Genomic DNA, 16,124 nt, shown 5'->3' with positions numbered 1-16,124 from the left:
ATAAACAGGCTTATAAATGAGGTAAATAAGATATTGTTCAAAGTAAATTGAGGGAAGTAAACTCATGCTTTGGGCTTTGACCAAATCACTCTCAATAATTTAATCAGAAAACCTTATTTGGTCTGGCTGGCTGTTAGGGACCGAAACTCTGTGAGGTAAAAGTATCACATTTTCCTCTGGCTTCCCTACTGACCTCTGTCATTTCAGAGGGGGTTTGTCTCCTTCATCTCCCACTTGTGGAAAGTTTGGTCTTTTACCCTTCTTCCTGGAAGTCTCTCACGCAGAGTGTGGTTTGGGGAACCCAATGGCTTCCCTTAAAGTTTTCTGAAAACTTCCTTTTTTGATATGATTACTTCAGTATCTCAGACTCATCAGAGAAACAAACTGAAAAGTAAATGGAAAAACTGGAACTTAGTAAAAAAGTATAAATCATAACATACATTTTTTCACATATGGATTGATTCTCAGAATTATCTATACAGCCTGCAAATTGTTTGTAAGGAATAAAGCCCCAGAATGTAAAATAATAGCAGTTACACAGTACACAGGGGAGGCCTTTTATATGTTCAAAGGCCTGGTTTACCTTACAAAGTTTTACCAGAGAAATTTGCCCTCAGAGAGCAACTTGCATATATCTATATTGTTTGTCCCATCAGCTGTAGCCATGGCCTCTGACAAGTTAAATCTCTGTCCTGGGGAATGTAAATTTTGTGCTACCATTGCAATCCATGGGTAGATCCTGAATTACCTCTGGAAATGCTGCACCTCCAGCAATGATCTCACAAAACTCAACTGCTCACAAGGGGACCACTCTGATCAGACATGTCTCCTACTTCCCTTGGAGCCCCTGGGAACCCTCTCACTTTTCAGCACGCTTCCCTCTGTGCCCCGCCATGGGAACAAGAATACAGAGCCCTGCAAGGCTACATCTACAACTCCAGGTAAACCTTATGTTGCCATCAGGTCCTGGAAAGAAGTCCTGGATTTTCTCAGGCTGTGGCTGAAGAAACCATGCAAACCAGGTTTGGGATTTCAGTTGGGTATAAGAACTTTATTTGAACACTGCAAAGGAAATAAAGAGTGATGATCACCAAAAAGGGCAAGTATCTTTGAAACTTAACAGTCATCCACTAGATGATGCTCCTCTCTCAACTTCCAAAATGAAATGAATGTCAGTGCCTGTGGCCCTGCTAGGTCTGTTCACATGGATGCATGTAAGGGACGCACTGAGGAGTTGTGATACCTTCCCTTTGATAGCGCCATTAGCTGTAGTTCAAGTGTCCTTGACAGCCACCCTCTCAATCCCTGCTGTAATGTTAATCACAACAAGGAGGGAACAACGGTGAAATGACTGTGATGATTCATTTCTGCTCAAGCACCACGGGTCAGAGGAAATGCGGCAGGGCAAGTGAGGGAGCTTCTTCTGAGTTAAAGGCATAAAATCTGAGTGGGCACTAAGGCACAATCCTTCTGCTTGGATGAATGTGGATGAGCCAAGTTGCAAAAGACTGGCCAACACCCCTGTTGCCATTAGATCTGGGACAGTTTATTTTTTTCTTAAGACTAGGGCATGTACATAGGGAAGCAGTACACTTTGCAAAGCATGCCTTCCATTCAACCCCAATGAAATAAGACTGCAAAGACCTGTACCTTTGTTTTTAATTGCATATTCATAATTTATTTCTACACAATACAGTTATACTTTGTCAAAAACAATATAAAAACAGATTTTTCTTATGCTTTAAATCCAAGCTCATCAACCCTTTATCACTTTCATAATTCATTGGTTTCAATTTCCAAAGAACTGCCACCAACAATGATTTTTTTCATCATAGCCAAATAGATTAAACTCTGTAGAAAACCATAAAATTAAAATCCAGTGAGAGAGCATGAGCTGGATGCACAACAGAAGATGCTGGCAGAAGTCCAAAATAGGCATATTCAGTCCTCAATAAGGGAAACAACAGAAATAACTGACCACATCATGAAAAAGGCACTAGGAAAGAGACGAAAGACAGAAAAGACCTGGGTTGCGCAAGAGAATATTCAACTACATAACCAAAACCAAAACTACAGGCTAGATATCAGATGGGAGAAGGAGAAGCAGATGATTACAGAAAAAAAAATAGAAAAAAAAATACTCCTTGAGACAAGGCAACAGATAAAGACTGACGAAGTTTTACAAGAAAACAACACTGGAAAGTCATATAATACCACTGAGGAAGCGATCAAGAAACAATACAAGAAATAATGTCAGGAACAGATACTAGGAACTTCAAACACACCTCTTGCAGCAAGACAGCAGGACACAATGAGCACTTCTACCAGTGTAGTCTAAATTTCCCTCTATATAGCTAAAGCTCCTTCTTTTAATACCAGCACCAGACTAGTACGTGAATAAGAGCCAGAAGGAGTTTTGCCCATTGTCAGAGACCTAAAACCGCAACATGGCCTCGTGTATCTCAGTAAAGCATGATAGGCAGGAAAAGCACAGTGTACCATGGCAAATGCAGTATTCTCAGCACCAGGGTTACAGTAGCCAGGGCTTGTTTCCTAAAGTTGGGAAATTGCTAGCAGGGCCCATGCAACACCTCCTGCCACCAGCTGTGTTCAGGCCTTCCCTAGCAGGTAGAGAGGCATTAGCATCTGGAAATAAGAAACTCAGAAACTTCAGCCTTGGAACAATCCTGTATTAATAGGCTCTAAAGAGCTGAAGGTGACAGACCTACAGCAACACTATTTACTGGCTATTTACTGGCAAAGATCAGTGCAAGCAAGGTCCTGACTACTGTGATGTCCAGACCTTCGGTATAGGTGGAAAATACCAAAGAGAGGCGTAGTTAAGAAATGGTGGCATTATCATCACCAAATCTGGACACAGAAATGAAAAACTGTAGTCATCCTATGATAACAAATCTCACTGTTTTCCAGAATCTAGAAGGCTAAGAGTACATCTCAAGCACATCCAAGCAGGACTTCTGAGGATGGTTGCATTATCACTAATCCTATGTCAACGCAACTGAATTTATATCTTTGAATTCAGATATCTCAAATGGTTTACACAGATATCAAAAACAGTGAATAGGACTAACAGCTCCATTAGAGAAGAAGAAGTTGCAGTAATTGGGTCCCATGAGTATTTGTAAGCAGTAAGAAGATGGAAACTGGGGTGGTTCATCCATGTGATCAAACACATGCAAACAATTCTGCAGGGAAAAATCAAAAGGGAAAGAAAAGCAGAACTCCTGGGAACAGTTTGACTTAAAAACATCAGTACCTGGATGGGGAGATCTTGGAGAGATCTAAATAAAAGAATAAAAGAAATTGCAAGACAGATCTCAGTCAGTGCCTCAAGATGACACTCTTCAGAGCCTGTTTGTATTGTAAAAGGAAAGAGGAAACATTTGTAAATATTTATAACTGTTCATAACCTGGACGTGTCTTGTTCACTCGGTGAGTAATGCAAGGACACAAAACAGAGCACTGCCAGTGGTGAACCACTAGCACATATTATTAATACTTCCCTCACCCATCAAATCTTTTCAAATAATTCTGATATGTTCATTTCAGACTGCTCAAAACTGAACAATGATCTTCCTATTTTGTCCTTTATTTCCTGAAGGTGACATTTTTTTCTGTGGGTTTCCAAGTAGTAAGTAAAACAGCGGGCAATGGCAACATGTCTGGCTCACAGAACCTACTGTATTTTTGCAATCATTTTTTATTATATTTTTGTCATCCTGCCCCTCCTCTGGTGAGAGATAAAGCTCTCCTTGCTCTTCAGGTACCCCATGTGTAGTTTCATGAGCCAGGGAAGGCAGTTTTTTTCTCCGCAATTTTCAGGATTACAGAATATTTGTGGAAAAGTGCCTGCTTGTAGCTTTTACAAAGTTGTGAATTCCTAAACATGTCAGCATCAAGTCCCTTTCCTAATCACCAACACTCATGTCAGGGAAATGTCTTCAGCTACCCACAACACATCCACAGCTGGAGAAAAACACCTCCTCCTGACTGTGTTCTCAGGGCAGGTTGCCTTAAAGGGAGCAATGGCCCTGGAGGAGGGACATTTGTACAGCTCCCCTGTTAGCTGTACAAATGCGATTTTTATGCCTCTTTCCAAGAAGCAGAAACATGCGACAGAACACATTTAATGTTCTCCACAAGCACATTGCGACTGTTCCCACAAGAGATGTATTTGTCCCATAACCTGACAGCAAAGCAGACAAGCAGCGCTACCAGTGATGCCTGCTGGCAGCCAGGCAGCAGAGAGAGAGAAAACAGGTTAAGGAAGAAATCCTACAGTTCCTCCCAAGGAAGCTACTGCGTCCAAAGTGGCTCTGGCAGCGCTGCCACAGGCTGCATGGCCAGGGTAGGGTCCGTCCCTTGGATGCTTCAGCCCTGTCTCTCTTTAGAAGAAATGTGGGCAGAGAACTGGTGCTGACAGTGCCAGTACTTTGAGTAACTCTCTGAAGTAGTGTTCTTCTATTCTCACTTACTTGCAGACTAACCCAAAATTCCTCAGCACAGCTGTACAGTGAATTCTAGCCTACTTGATTGTTTTATGACCTCTTAAAGTAGACCACAGAAGGTCAAATTTCCATACACCACTTGCTGAAAATTATTGTCCTTAAGCGCAGACAGATTGCGTAGCTATACTACTCTAGCTGTTTAATTCCTGGTGTTTTGTGATGTTTTATGCCATTTATTTGGGAGGAGGAGTAACTATATGGTTACAAAGCACTTCTATGTTGGTATCCTTCTCTGGACACCGAGAGGCATGGACTAATACAACTCTTTGATTAAAATTAAAGCTCCCAAATGATGAAGTTATCCTGGCACAGAAACAATCATTAGGACAAGTGCAAGTGCTCATGTCTGTAAACAGTTAAAGGTGCAGTGAGAGCGCTTACATCTGCAAAATGGGATGCCAAAACAAGACATGTGGGATCTTAACAGAAGAGAGTCCTTAAAAACCACCATCTGCCCAAAGGGCTTTATTTAACTGGTGGGGATTCATGTGAATTCAGAGACCCTTGGGTTTTGGTTAATTTTCTGGAACAACACTGTTTTTTGTCTTTATTTTTGTTTCCTATGTCAGAGCTGCAAAACAGATGAATTTAAATTCTAGAATTTTTTTCACTTGGTAGATCTTTAATGAAAATCCTTACCTGAAACATGATTCTTATTGTGGAAAAAAGAAAGGCTTAATGGACTTTTTTTTCCTAGTTCTGGGAGAACTGCAAGAGAAAGGGATCATTTTGCTCAAATTATGTTTAAATTCCACATTGCAGTATGATATCAAAGAGCATGCTGAGATTGAGCTGTCTGGGTTGATCCAAAAATATTGATGTCAAGTAGGACTTATGAGAATCACACGTTGCTTGCAACTTTTTAAATGCCTACATTGGTATATTCAGCTCAAAATAGCAAATTGTTCTAGCCAATGAGAAAGAGGGAAGTAAAAAGAGGAAATACCTTGTCTGGGAAATGAACCATGAAGCCAAAGAAAGAAACAGCGCTCGAGCAATTCTTTCCAGTGGGATTCTCTATTTGTGGGAAGACAAGAACTAGTGTTATTTCATCTGCTCATGAACGGAGCCAGCGGAGGCGAGTGCTGGGGAAATGTTCCCCTTCTACCGACACTGAAGGCCCTGCCTCGTTAGAGGAACTAATACCAAGGCAGGCAAGGCAAAGCGCTGGAGAAGTTTCATAGGGCTGTGAATCATGGCAAACCAAGGAAACTGATTCATGATAGCTGAGCTTGGTGTCCACAGCAATGAACTGTGGCCTAGAAAACACCCTGCAAAGACTGTTTTTGGTTGCTGGCACTACTGAGCGGGTCTGGCCAGCACTTCTGCCCAAGGACTCCCGGCGGCGCTCATGTGGCACCAGCGGTACGGGGGTGCATTCCCTATTCCCTACCTCCAGCAAACAAGCGTTCCTGGAAAACCTCCACAGAATTCCTTAAATCCAACAGTCTCTGTGTGGGATTGCACATTGTACACGCATAGACACATAGGATTTGTAGCAATGTAGCCTGTAGCTACATAGCAGACTTTCCTAGACAACCAAGATGGGCAGTTACCTCCTGCAGACCCATCTCTTTCTCTCGCCTTGGGTACCCGTCAAGGTTGCAAAATGTTCCTCACCAGTCCAGTGATTTTTTTTCTAGCTTAGCAGCCAGAAGTTCTATACTAAACATGTGAGATTTGGGCTAAACATGCTGTTACAAAGGAGGTTGCCTCAAAGGGCTTTGCCATGGTGGTACAGATTGTATTTTCCCACTTAAAGGAAAGTGCTGTTATTATATAACATGAAAAGAGGGAAAAGACAGAGGAGATGTGACTAGGTAGTGCTCATACTGCCTGTGTGACCAGGTCAGAGCCCACACACGCAGCAATGAAACAGTAATTGCTATTTTTTACTTGGAAGTGCTTTGACTATTCAGACCAAAACAGATACCAGCATGAAGAGTCACAAGGACAGCTCCATATGTACTGCTGATCTGCACTTAGGGGTTGACGTACTTGTAATGGACTGTTTGGCTGTAACTTGCTTTGTTTTGTTTTCTTCCTGTTGTTTCTGTTACTGCTACAGCCTTCTGACATCTTGAGCTAGCTGCTCAGTAAAGACAGGCTGACGCGTCTGCTAGTGTTTCTCTGAAGCATCTCTTTGCACTGAACTCTCAGAGACTTATTTCTTTAAGCCTTTTACTGGAAAACCATAGAATACCAGATATGTGAGCCCAAACTATCTTTTTTTTTTTTACCATACAGATTAGAGAAAACAGTTTCTGACCACTTCTTTTGTTTTTCATCAGTTCTATACCTGGAAGGATCTGTCCTGGTGTTTGAGGATGTCTTCAAACTCGTTGCCTTCTACTGTGTCAGTAGGTGAGTTGGACTCAATCCTGCTTCCGTGCAGGACTACTTTGCTGTCCCCTCTGACCTGCCTCTCCCCTGGAGTGTGCTGGCACTTGTATGACTGAAACAAAGATGCCTAGAGCGGGAAACATAACCAGAGTGGAGCTGCTCCAAAACAAAATCTTTCTGTATTGCACCTTGTTTAGGTACGTGCAGAGCCACTGGTTTACAAGGGATTTTACCCTTTCCTTTGGAGTACAGCTTCTGAGTAGGGATCCCTGAATAGGGACTACTCTGCTTTCAGAGTAGTGTTACTGTTGTTCCAAAGAAATGAAGGTTTAAACTAGTAGTATTAAGAGCAAGAGAAGGTGCTATGAGAGCAGAGATTCTTCCTTCTTTTCTTTAAAACAAAGGGTAATGTCTGCGAAAGGTGGGAGAGAAAATATATAGCTTTGTGACTGAATTAGAAAAGAGGCCAGTGCACAATGACATGGGCACAGATGTTGGATACACACTTTCTTGGTTAAGGAAGCTGGATTCCAGTTCAGATCTTTACAGAGAGATGTCCATTTAAAAAAAGATTCCTGCATGGTTTTCAAACAAGATTCAAATTTTGCCAGTCCTGGGAAAGAAAGGTTGAAACACCCAATATTTACTGATAAGGAGTATGAGTTTTAATAGTACTGTCCCAGATGCTACACCTTGAATTGCTAAGCTACCAAAGGATTTGAGATGCTGTGTCTCCCACGAGCTCGTGCAGACGGGTTTCAGACTTTGTGGCTTTCACCACCCTAGAGTCTCATTTTGTGCTTCCTGCTTTGGTTCAAACTCATAATATGATTTGGTCAAAACAATTCAAATATATAGGTATCCCACAAAACCCAGTCACAGCACAGCCCCAGGTGTTTCCTACGGTTTTACCCAAGCTCAGGTGATGCTTGCCAGAAGAGCAGGCTTTGTTGGTATTTCAGATGCTTGTTGCAATGATGGGGTCAGATCCCACAGTGTCTGTTCAGGTGTAGCAGGGCCACAGCTGTCCCTGAGAGCAGAAGAAGCTTTGACTGAGGAAGGCTCTAGGACTGCACCCACACAGGATTAGAACTACCAGAGCATGGTGAAACCATCCTGGATTAACCATCCTTTACAAGAAGCACCTTTAAGCATCCACACATACCTGGCAGTGACTTAGCAAAGCTGGTAGCAGACTCCTGATTGCTGGAAATTCAGAACACTGTCTGAACAGTCATCTTTTCTGACTGGAGGAGTCTATCAAAGGAGAAAAATCCTGAAATAATTTATGTTCATTAGCTAAAATTACAAACATAATAAAGTGACAAAAACAGACCTTGTGTGTTTGCTCAGTGCAGAAATTCCAAATACAGTTGGCACAGAGATGAGAAAGACAGTTAGGTCATCCTCATCAGTGCAAGGTTATTCACCCACTGATGAATCCCCCCCATGTACTTAAACCTGTGTTACCTACACTTGTCTTTATGCACTTGTGCCATGCATGCTACAGTGATTCTACACAACCTGCTGATGCCATCCCTGCCTTAAGAGGCCTGCTTTGGGTTTGGATGTAAACCCTCGGTGTCCCCTGAGTAAACTTAGATGAATCTTAATGTGGCAATTTCCATTTAAGCAAGGAAAGCAGAATCAGGATACAAGGCAGTCACATTAGTGACTCACACAGCAAACAGTCTATCTATGATATGATACAGTGAGCTGCAGAAATGATCATGGTTTAAGAATGAGTCTCGGGAAAAAAAAAAAAAAAAAAAAGAAAAGCTTTTATATTAGCTCCTGTTGTAAATGTTGCTTCTGGGCTTCAAATATAGATCAGGTGGTTCAGATAGCTTCTTAGCTTGCTGTCAAAAGATAAGGGAATTCAGGAATAAACTTTCTGACAGGAATTAAGTAATAAAACGGCTGTTTAGGTGCTGACCTGTCATTTCCTGGCAACCTGTAAAATCTCTCCCTCTTGATGAGTTGAGAGGCCTGTGCTAGTAAATAGCTATCCATAAATAACTGGAAAGACTTTATTGTGGCTGACAAACTCTCAAGAAAGTTTGGCTTGTTCTAGCATGATGGCTAAATCTCCTTACATCACAAAAACAACACCTGCAGTTAAGCATCTGACTCAGTTACTTGTCTGCAACCTGTCTGCCCCTTGATTATAACTAGATCTTTTTTTTTTAGGATAAATTCCTCACGTCTCCTATTTTTTAGATATATTTATCTAAAAAGAAAAAAAAAGAAAAAAATACAGCTACTTGTACATATAACAATAACAAACAAACAAAAAAGAAAAAGGCTGCCTTCTCCTCTTTTAAACTTGATATTTATCCATGAATCTATCTGCTAATAAAGGGAAAATAGGCCCCCTGCATCCATCTGTCAACAGACTGGTCCTCCTCAGTGTTGCAGTCACATGCATTTTTGGTATGTGTATGTGGCTACTTACCCCCAAGGTCAGCTTTCTCTAAAATAATCTCCTATTGCTTGCAGAACATCTTGTTAAACTTTTTAATATATAGTAGGTCCTGCACCGCTCCTTGCTGCCTTTTGAAGATTATTACTGACTTTTCAGTAATTTGCCTTGTCTTTTCTTCTTAAAGCGGGCATTGAGGTAGCAATGGGCTTAACAAGATATTACTGAGCAACAAGCAAACATAAACTGTTCAGCTAGCTCAAGATTTCCCTGAAATGATTCAGGAGTCAGGATGTGTTTTAGTGAAACTTAAATAACTGCCTCTGAGAAAGCATCTTTTATCAACAGCCATGCAGTCTCTTTCAGGAAACAAAGCAGTTAGAAGTCTGAGAAGGAAGCATATGCTCATTTTCCCAGTGCTAAGGAGAACTTTGTCACTGTCTGTTATTTCACCCAGAATGTCCTTTCCCCAGGAAGTGTCTTGCCCCCATATCTTGTTATCTGCCTGTGTCTTACACTCATGCTGACTTTTAGAGGTGGAGAGAGGGGGTAAACAGAAAGTAAAAGGACAAATCCCCTTTGCACCCAAAATAATAGCTTTTCTAATTACAATATTGCCATCTTCATTATCTCACTTTTCACTGAAAGTATTTTGAACAGTTACTGGATGGCCTCCCCTGAGACTGGACATATTGCTGCTGTTTTCACACCAAAAAAAGCAAAAACTGAAGCCAGCAAAATGGCATGAAGCATCTTCAGAGGTGCTGGTGATCTATTGTGAAATGGAGGCAACCCAGGCCAGGACAATTTAAGGATAATGATCCCTTATTGGTTGGAAGTTCTTCCTATGACAATGGGCTTGAAGTTATGAGTAAATCCAGTCACTAGAAAACAATGGTAAAATTTGAAGATCCTAACAACTATGGGTTTCATTCTTTGTTTTGTGTTTCTTTTTGCAGGGATTTACTGCCCTTCACCCTGAAGTTACCACAAGCAATATTAGAAGCCACTAGCTATGAAGATCTTGAAGTTGTCTCTAGTCTGGGGATAGGTAAGTCCATCTAGTGAAACTACCCAGCCCCTTTGGACATAAACCTCAACTTAAGTCGGACATGGAGTGTGACCTACAGTCTCGCTATAAACTGGAGGCAGAAATTACAACAACTGATGTTTAGGACGGCTTTTCAGGATAACTGACAGATATTCAAAGTAGTTGGTATGTGAGGTAAATGAAAAGAGGAAAGCATCCAGGCAGTTTTCCCCTCTGAGGAGTGTCGAGAAATGATGGAGTGTAATACTTTTTGCACACGAATTTCTGTTGCAGATTTTCTAGTTAATAGAGAAGTGTGCAGTGTCCCACGGTGTTCTCTCATCTCATGCACATAAGACTACAAAAAGGAATGCTATTTTTAGTGACAAGGCCAAGCAAGCAAATTTTATATCATATGTGTAAAGTCACACAGCTGGGGAATTAAGTTCTGTTAACTAAAGAAGGTTTATTTCCGATTTCTTCCTTTTACAGAACTTTAGACAACTGTTAAATTTAGCAAACCTCTCTCGTGCTACTTTGTTTTTCAGCTTTTCATCAGCTGTTTAAATATTTCAAGCAAGCCTGAAAGCTAAAGAGTCAGCTTGCTGAGAAATCCCGAGTAGAGCATGATGGGGCTTTTGGGATCTATTTCTGAATCTTCTGCATTATAGCTCCCAGAAGGGATGGGCAAACCCCAGCAGTTTCAGTTCAGCCAGATTTGTTGAATTTGGCCAGTAGATTCTGCTCTACCACTTTCAGCATCACTTATTTTGAATAAATTTAAATTTGACAATGCTCCCTTGAGTAGATGTATCCGAGCAGTAATTATTACTTGAAGAGAATTACTTTGCAACTTTAGATAGCAACTTACAAACTTGTTATCAAGTTTCTTAAAACAAGGACAAATGTTTGGATTAAAATGTAAGAAGTATTTCATGATTCTCCCACCTTTTCGTGCTGGATCAGAGCCAGCTGTGGAGGTCCTGATTCAGGCAGGTGTCTCCAGCAGCTTCTAAAAGGGAGGATTAACCAGAGTACAAACACCAATGCACTGTGCTTTGATCACCGAAGATCACCAAAGCACTTCCTCTTCTTGCTTGTACACTGGTGTCATAAAAGTGGTGATGTCTGGATATATGCACGCCATAGTTCTCTGCATGCCAAGGAAGTTCTGTCAACAGCAGGAATTCTGTTGTGCATAGATTCCCTGGGGAGCAATCCTAACTTCTTGGAGTGCCATTGTCTCAGTAGAGTCAAACAGGATGAAGTAATGAGTGTTGCTGTTTGCTGCTTTCCGAAACAAAGTCTAATGGGTAGAAATAAAATGTACCAGCCAATTTTGCACTCCCAAAAGAAGCCTTGAGTTGTTTGAAATTGTAGTGTAACAATTATCATTTCTTTCAAAGTGGTATGTATTCTTGGATGGGTGGAAATAAGATTCCCCTGCAAACTGGATTGTTCTTCAGATTAGGGATGTTACAAAGTATCAAAGAGGATACGGTGTAGACCCTCTACTCCTCATCAAGACCTTCATAGCCTGAGTTGATGGTTGCACTTTCATCATGTTTGTATGCTTGCCCTCTGCTGAGAAAAATAACCAACTTCCCTTTTGTAAATTGGCTCACTCACCATTTCCTGAGACCATGAGACTCAGCAGTCCTGTCTTCTGACTTTAGCCAGCTATTCCCACTGCTCTGCATTTCCTAGTACTCAGTGGAGTAGGAACATTTTAAGGAAATTGCACCCTAGGCCGTCTTGGAAGCCTGCATGACTTACTAGGCAGCGTGACACCATCTGTGCTGTGGCATTTACATGTCTGCAGCTGAATTCTGTTGTCAGAAGTGCTGCTGTTCCTTACAACATTTTTATTTTAAGCGTCTTTACTCTCCTTCCTCCCAGGGTAGAAAATCAGAGAATAAAGCAGTTGTAGCTTCAGCAGCCATAGGAAAGCACAGTGACATGCTTATAAAGTGGAATTAGCCATGGATCCAAGCCTAGACTATAAATCAGCAATTTTACCTTGTTATGGATAGAAGGAAAGAGAGACAATATTGAACTTTTGTAAAGTGTTTTACAAGAGGTGCCATTAGCATTTTCCCCATTTTTCAATATGAGTAAACAGCCTCATGATCACTCTGCTACCTTCCTGGGACAGAGTGGGGACGCGCACGGCATTGCTTTAGGGAGATCATGGGGTATGGAAGGTGTTCAAAGGCTGTGGGGTGAAGAGCTTCAGAGAGCTTTTCTGAATTTGCAGGCCTTGAGCAAGGGCAGGCCAGTGGTAATGAAGAATAACCGTCTTGCTAGTGCAGTGCAGAAAGGTGGTGGGTGGGTTACACTGGATAAAACTGACACAAGCAAAATCAAAGGAACTTGACCTCCTGTCTTTGGAGAGGTCTTTTGACTCCAAACCCAACACTGAAAATGAACTTCCAGGTTTTAGCGACTCATGGCCAAATTCTTCCCCTGGCTGCACGTACGGCCTCTCTCAGTAATGACAGATACAACCTTTTAATTTGCTTGCACGTAGTTTATTCTGTGGCTATCTTATATTACTGCTTTGCCAGAGGCAGGAGGGGTGACATGGAATCAGCCCTGCTAGAGGGAAGGGGACATCCGAGCGCAGGGTGGCTGGCTGGCAGAGGGAGGCCTGGCCAGCTCTCGCAGGGCTGGCAGGAAGAAGATGCTTTCCTAGGAGCTGCATGGAGTTTGTTGCAAGCAGGAAGCCACCGAAAGCCACTGTCTGCAGTGGGGAGCAGGGCTGGGAGAAGTGGCCTGCCTTTGAGGATGTGGCAGGTAGGGGAGAGATTTTATCTAAGCCAAGTTCCCGGTTAGCTTGTTTAGAGAGTTTCTTGCCTCTGTTTTAGGTTCTACTATAACCTTGCTTTAGAAACTGGAAGTCCAGTCGTGATACGTAATATATATATATACACATAAATATTTACTTGCTTCTAAAACATCAACTTCATTATCACTGAAATATTCAGCTATTCTCTACTCCTTCAGTGTAAAACTTTGACACACACATAGTGCTTTAGGGCCACATTCTTCTTTCACAGCTACAGACAGGCAGTCTCAAGGCAGGGTGCAAAACAGGCATTCATCCAGAAGTACAGGAGCTAATGCTAATTATAGTTTGGGTAAGGACGATAAAACCTTATGTTTCTGGATTCAGACCTGACATTTTTCAGTCATTTGTATTTGTTATTTGGATCTCTCTGCACAATCTGCACAGGATTGATTATTCCCTCTTATAAGGATTTCCCAAATTTGTCAAGAAATACTTTTCTGGTGAAACTTCTGATCTTGTGCCCTGTTTGAAGCATTTTACACACACAACACCATCAAATTTTTTTTCATGCTGTTTTGTGCAGAGGTGTGAAAGTTTGCATAACATGTCTTCTAATATGAAGTAGGACTTTTATATACTGGTAGCAGCTAAAATTCTCTCATTTTGGTCTATTATTTGCTTTTTTGTGTGTTTTTTTAAACAGATTTCTGGGATTCCTACTTAAATCATAGAAGAGGAGGGGAGATATCTCACCCTGCAAAGGCCTCTGCTTTCAGCACGACCCAGGCAGACAGTTTAAGACCAACCCAGTGTTTTGCAAGTAGCACAAACCACTGCTCATGTGAAATTGAGCTGTCAATAGGAAATGACAGGCTGTGGTTCGTGAATCCTATTTTTATAGAAGAGTGCAGTAATCCTTTTCCCCCACACGTACTGCCTCCAAAAAGCCATGCTGTGAGCGCCCATCTCCCCTCTGCCACCACGGTCTCTGAAAAGAGGTCCCCCCGCCGTCCGCCGCCACCTCCACCTTCTCATGGTCAAGCTCTGAAGTCCTCTCTGAAGCTCCCCCAAGATCCTATGACTGCCTGTGAAGGAAATCAGCTGCTGCTTCAACCCCTGGGAAAGAACATCAAGGAAATGAAAATTGGGGGCAGTGACAGTAAAGAAGAAGGAGGGAAGCAAAGCTGCTCAGCCAAGGAGCTGAGCCCCAAGAAGTGCTCCCAGCCCTCCGTCCCCCCGCGCAGGCGGCTGTCGGAGAGGACCTCGGACGAGAGCAGTGTGGTTAAGCCTGGAAGTTGCAAAGTGCTGAAAGGGGAACACACAGATGAAAAGCGGGAAACCAGTCCTGAGAGTGGAGATAAAAAGCTGTTGTGCAGAAAGGCTGCAGAAATGCCCGGGGAGGTTCCTGAAGGAGCCGTAGCGCAGTTTCAGGAGACAACGCCTGAACCTGCAGAGAAGAAGGAGGACATGCGAGAGGCAAAAATGAATGCCACTGAGAAAGGAAAGACACCTCCTATTCCACCACCAAGAAGGAAGAGACTTTCTCAGGCAGCAAGTATCCCCAGGTCTTGCCAGTTGAAGCAAAGAACATCTGGAGGACTGAGCTCAGCTGTGGTGGTGCCCTCATCCAAGGATGCCTCGCCATCCAAGGCTGCCGGTGCCACTTGCACAAATGCTGAGGCGGGATCGGGACGTTGCCGCAAATCCATCAACTCTGCAGAACTGAAAGGTTCGCACTCCTCCCTGGAGGGCCAAGGAGGCAATGCCGTGGCTCAGGCATCCGCATCCGAGCCAGACTCCTACTCCACCAGCAGCACAGAGGATGACCTAGAGGTGCTGGCTTTTCCATCTGGAAAAAAAACACGTTCTGTGATCTTGGGCAAGGCCAAGAACAGGCTGTCCTTCGTGAGCCTGTCTAATGTCTTCACAGTTTTTTTGTCTAGTGACAGAAAGCTGCAGAAGAAGATAGTGGAGCTGGCACAGGACAAGGATTCATACTTTGGCAACCTGGTGCGGGACTACAGAGTGTACAGTTTAGAGATGATGGCGAAGCAGAGCTCCAGCACAGAGATGCTACAAGAAATCCGGATGATGATGACTCAGCTGAAGAGTTACTTGGTGCAGAGCACTGAGTTGAAAACTTTGATAGACCCAGCTGCCTACACTGAGGAACAAATAGGTAGGTGTTTGTGCTCTATTTATCATTGGGGAAGGTTTGGGATGGTGAGGAGGGAAATGACAATAGGCAGACACAGATTCTACTTTGCAAAATTATAAACCATCTCCCAAACCTGAGGAATGTGAGCTGAAGTCTGCTTTGCAGTTGGCAATGCCTAAAGGAGCTGCTCTACAACCAAGAAACCAATGAGAGGGGAAAATCCCATTATGATTTTTTTAAGATGAAGCATTTTGTGTATATTATATATATACATACACATATTTATATGTATATATACACACATACGCACATCATGCACACATATAAGTATGTGTATGACAGATACAGAAAAAGACTGTCTTCACTCAAATCGGATAAGGCAGATAACCTGCCAGCACTGCTCTGTGGCCTTCCACATCCACTGCAGCTCCACATTTTGCAGGGAAAGGCTACAATATTTTTGAATGGCAGGTTGGAGGAATCATTTGATGACACTACGTGTTCCTCAGCTCAGAAGAAGGTGGAGGAGTTACCTATTGCAGCACCACTGCTGGCCCCAAAATGTAACATCTGTCTCTCTCTGCTTCAGACATAGCTTACCTTATGGAAGGAGAAATAATCTTTTGGCTGGCTTGGGGGTGTTTTGTTGCGTTTCATGAAGTATTCTGTGGGGCAGTAATGTACTAATTCCTTCATTGCTAAAAAATGGATTATCCTAAGATTAACATACATTCATGAGAGCATAAAGAGACTGTAAAACCTTTATCCCATGCAAAGCAGTACACATAGAACATGCATGCATGTGCTTATGGACTTGTTTGAGTTGCAACTCTTTCTGGAGGACCTGGCAA

At 42.5% G+C, this 16,124-nt stretch overlaps 1 protein-coding gene across 1 annotated transcript in view; it reads left to right on the top strand.

The window, feature by feature from the left end:
- Positions 1–16,124, top strand: part of RIN3 (Ras and Rab interactor 3) — a 63,860-nt gene that overhangs the window by 32,709 nt on the left and 15,027 nt on the right. Inside the window, exons 4-6 of the mRNA XM_088539760.1 lie at positions 6,821–6,893; positions 10,254–10,345; positions 13,819–15,294. Of these exons, the coding sequence (XP_088395886.1) occupies positions 6,821–6,893; positions 10,254–10,345; positions 13,819–15,294 (1,641 nt within the window). The remainder of the gene's footprint in view (positions 1–6,820; positions 6,894–10,253; positions 10,346–13,818; positions 15,295–16,124) is intronic.

This window comes from Tinamus guttatus, unplaced genomic scaffold, assembly GCF_059628265.1.
Source record: "Tinamus guttatus ecotype Peru unplaced genomic scaffold, ASM5962826v1 Tinamus_guttatus_pri_ptg000048l, whole genome shotgun sequence".
NCBI classification, from domain to species: Eukaryota; Metazoa; Chordata; class Aves; order Tinamiformes; family Tinamidae; genus Tinamus; species Tinamus guttatus.
Note: the sequence above shows the minus strand (reverse complement) of the source record. Positions and strands in the feature narration are given on the sequence as shown.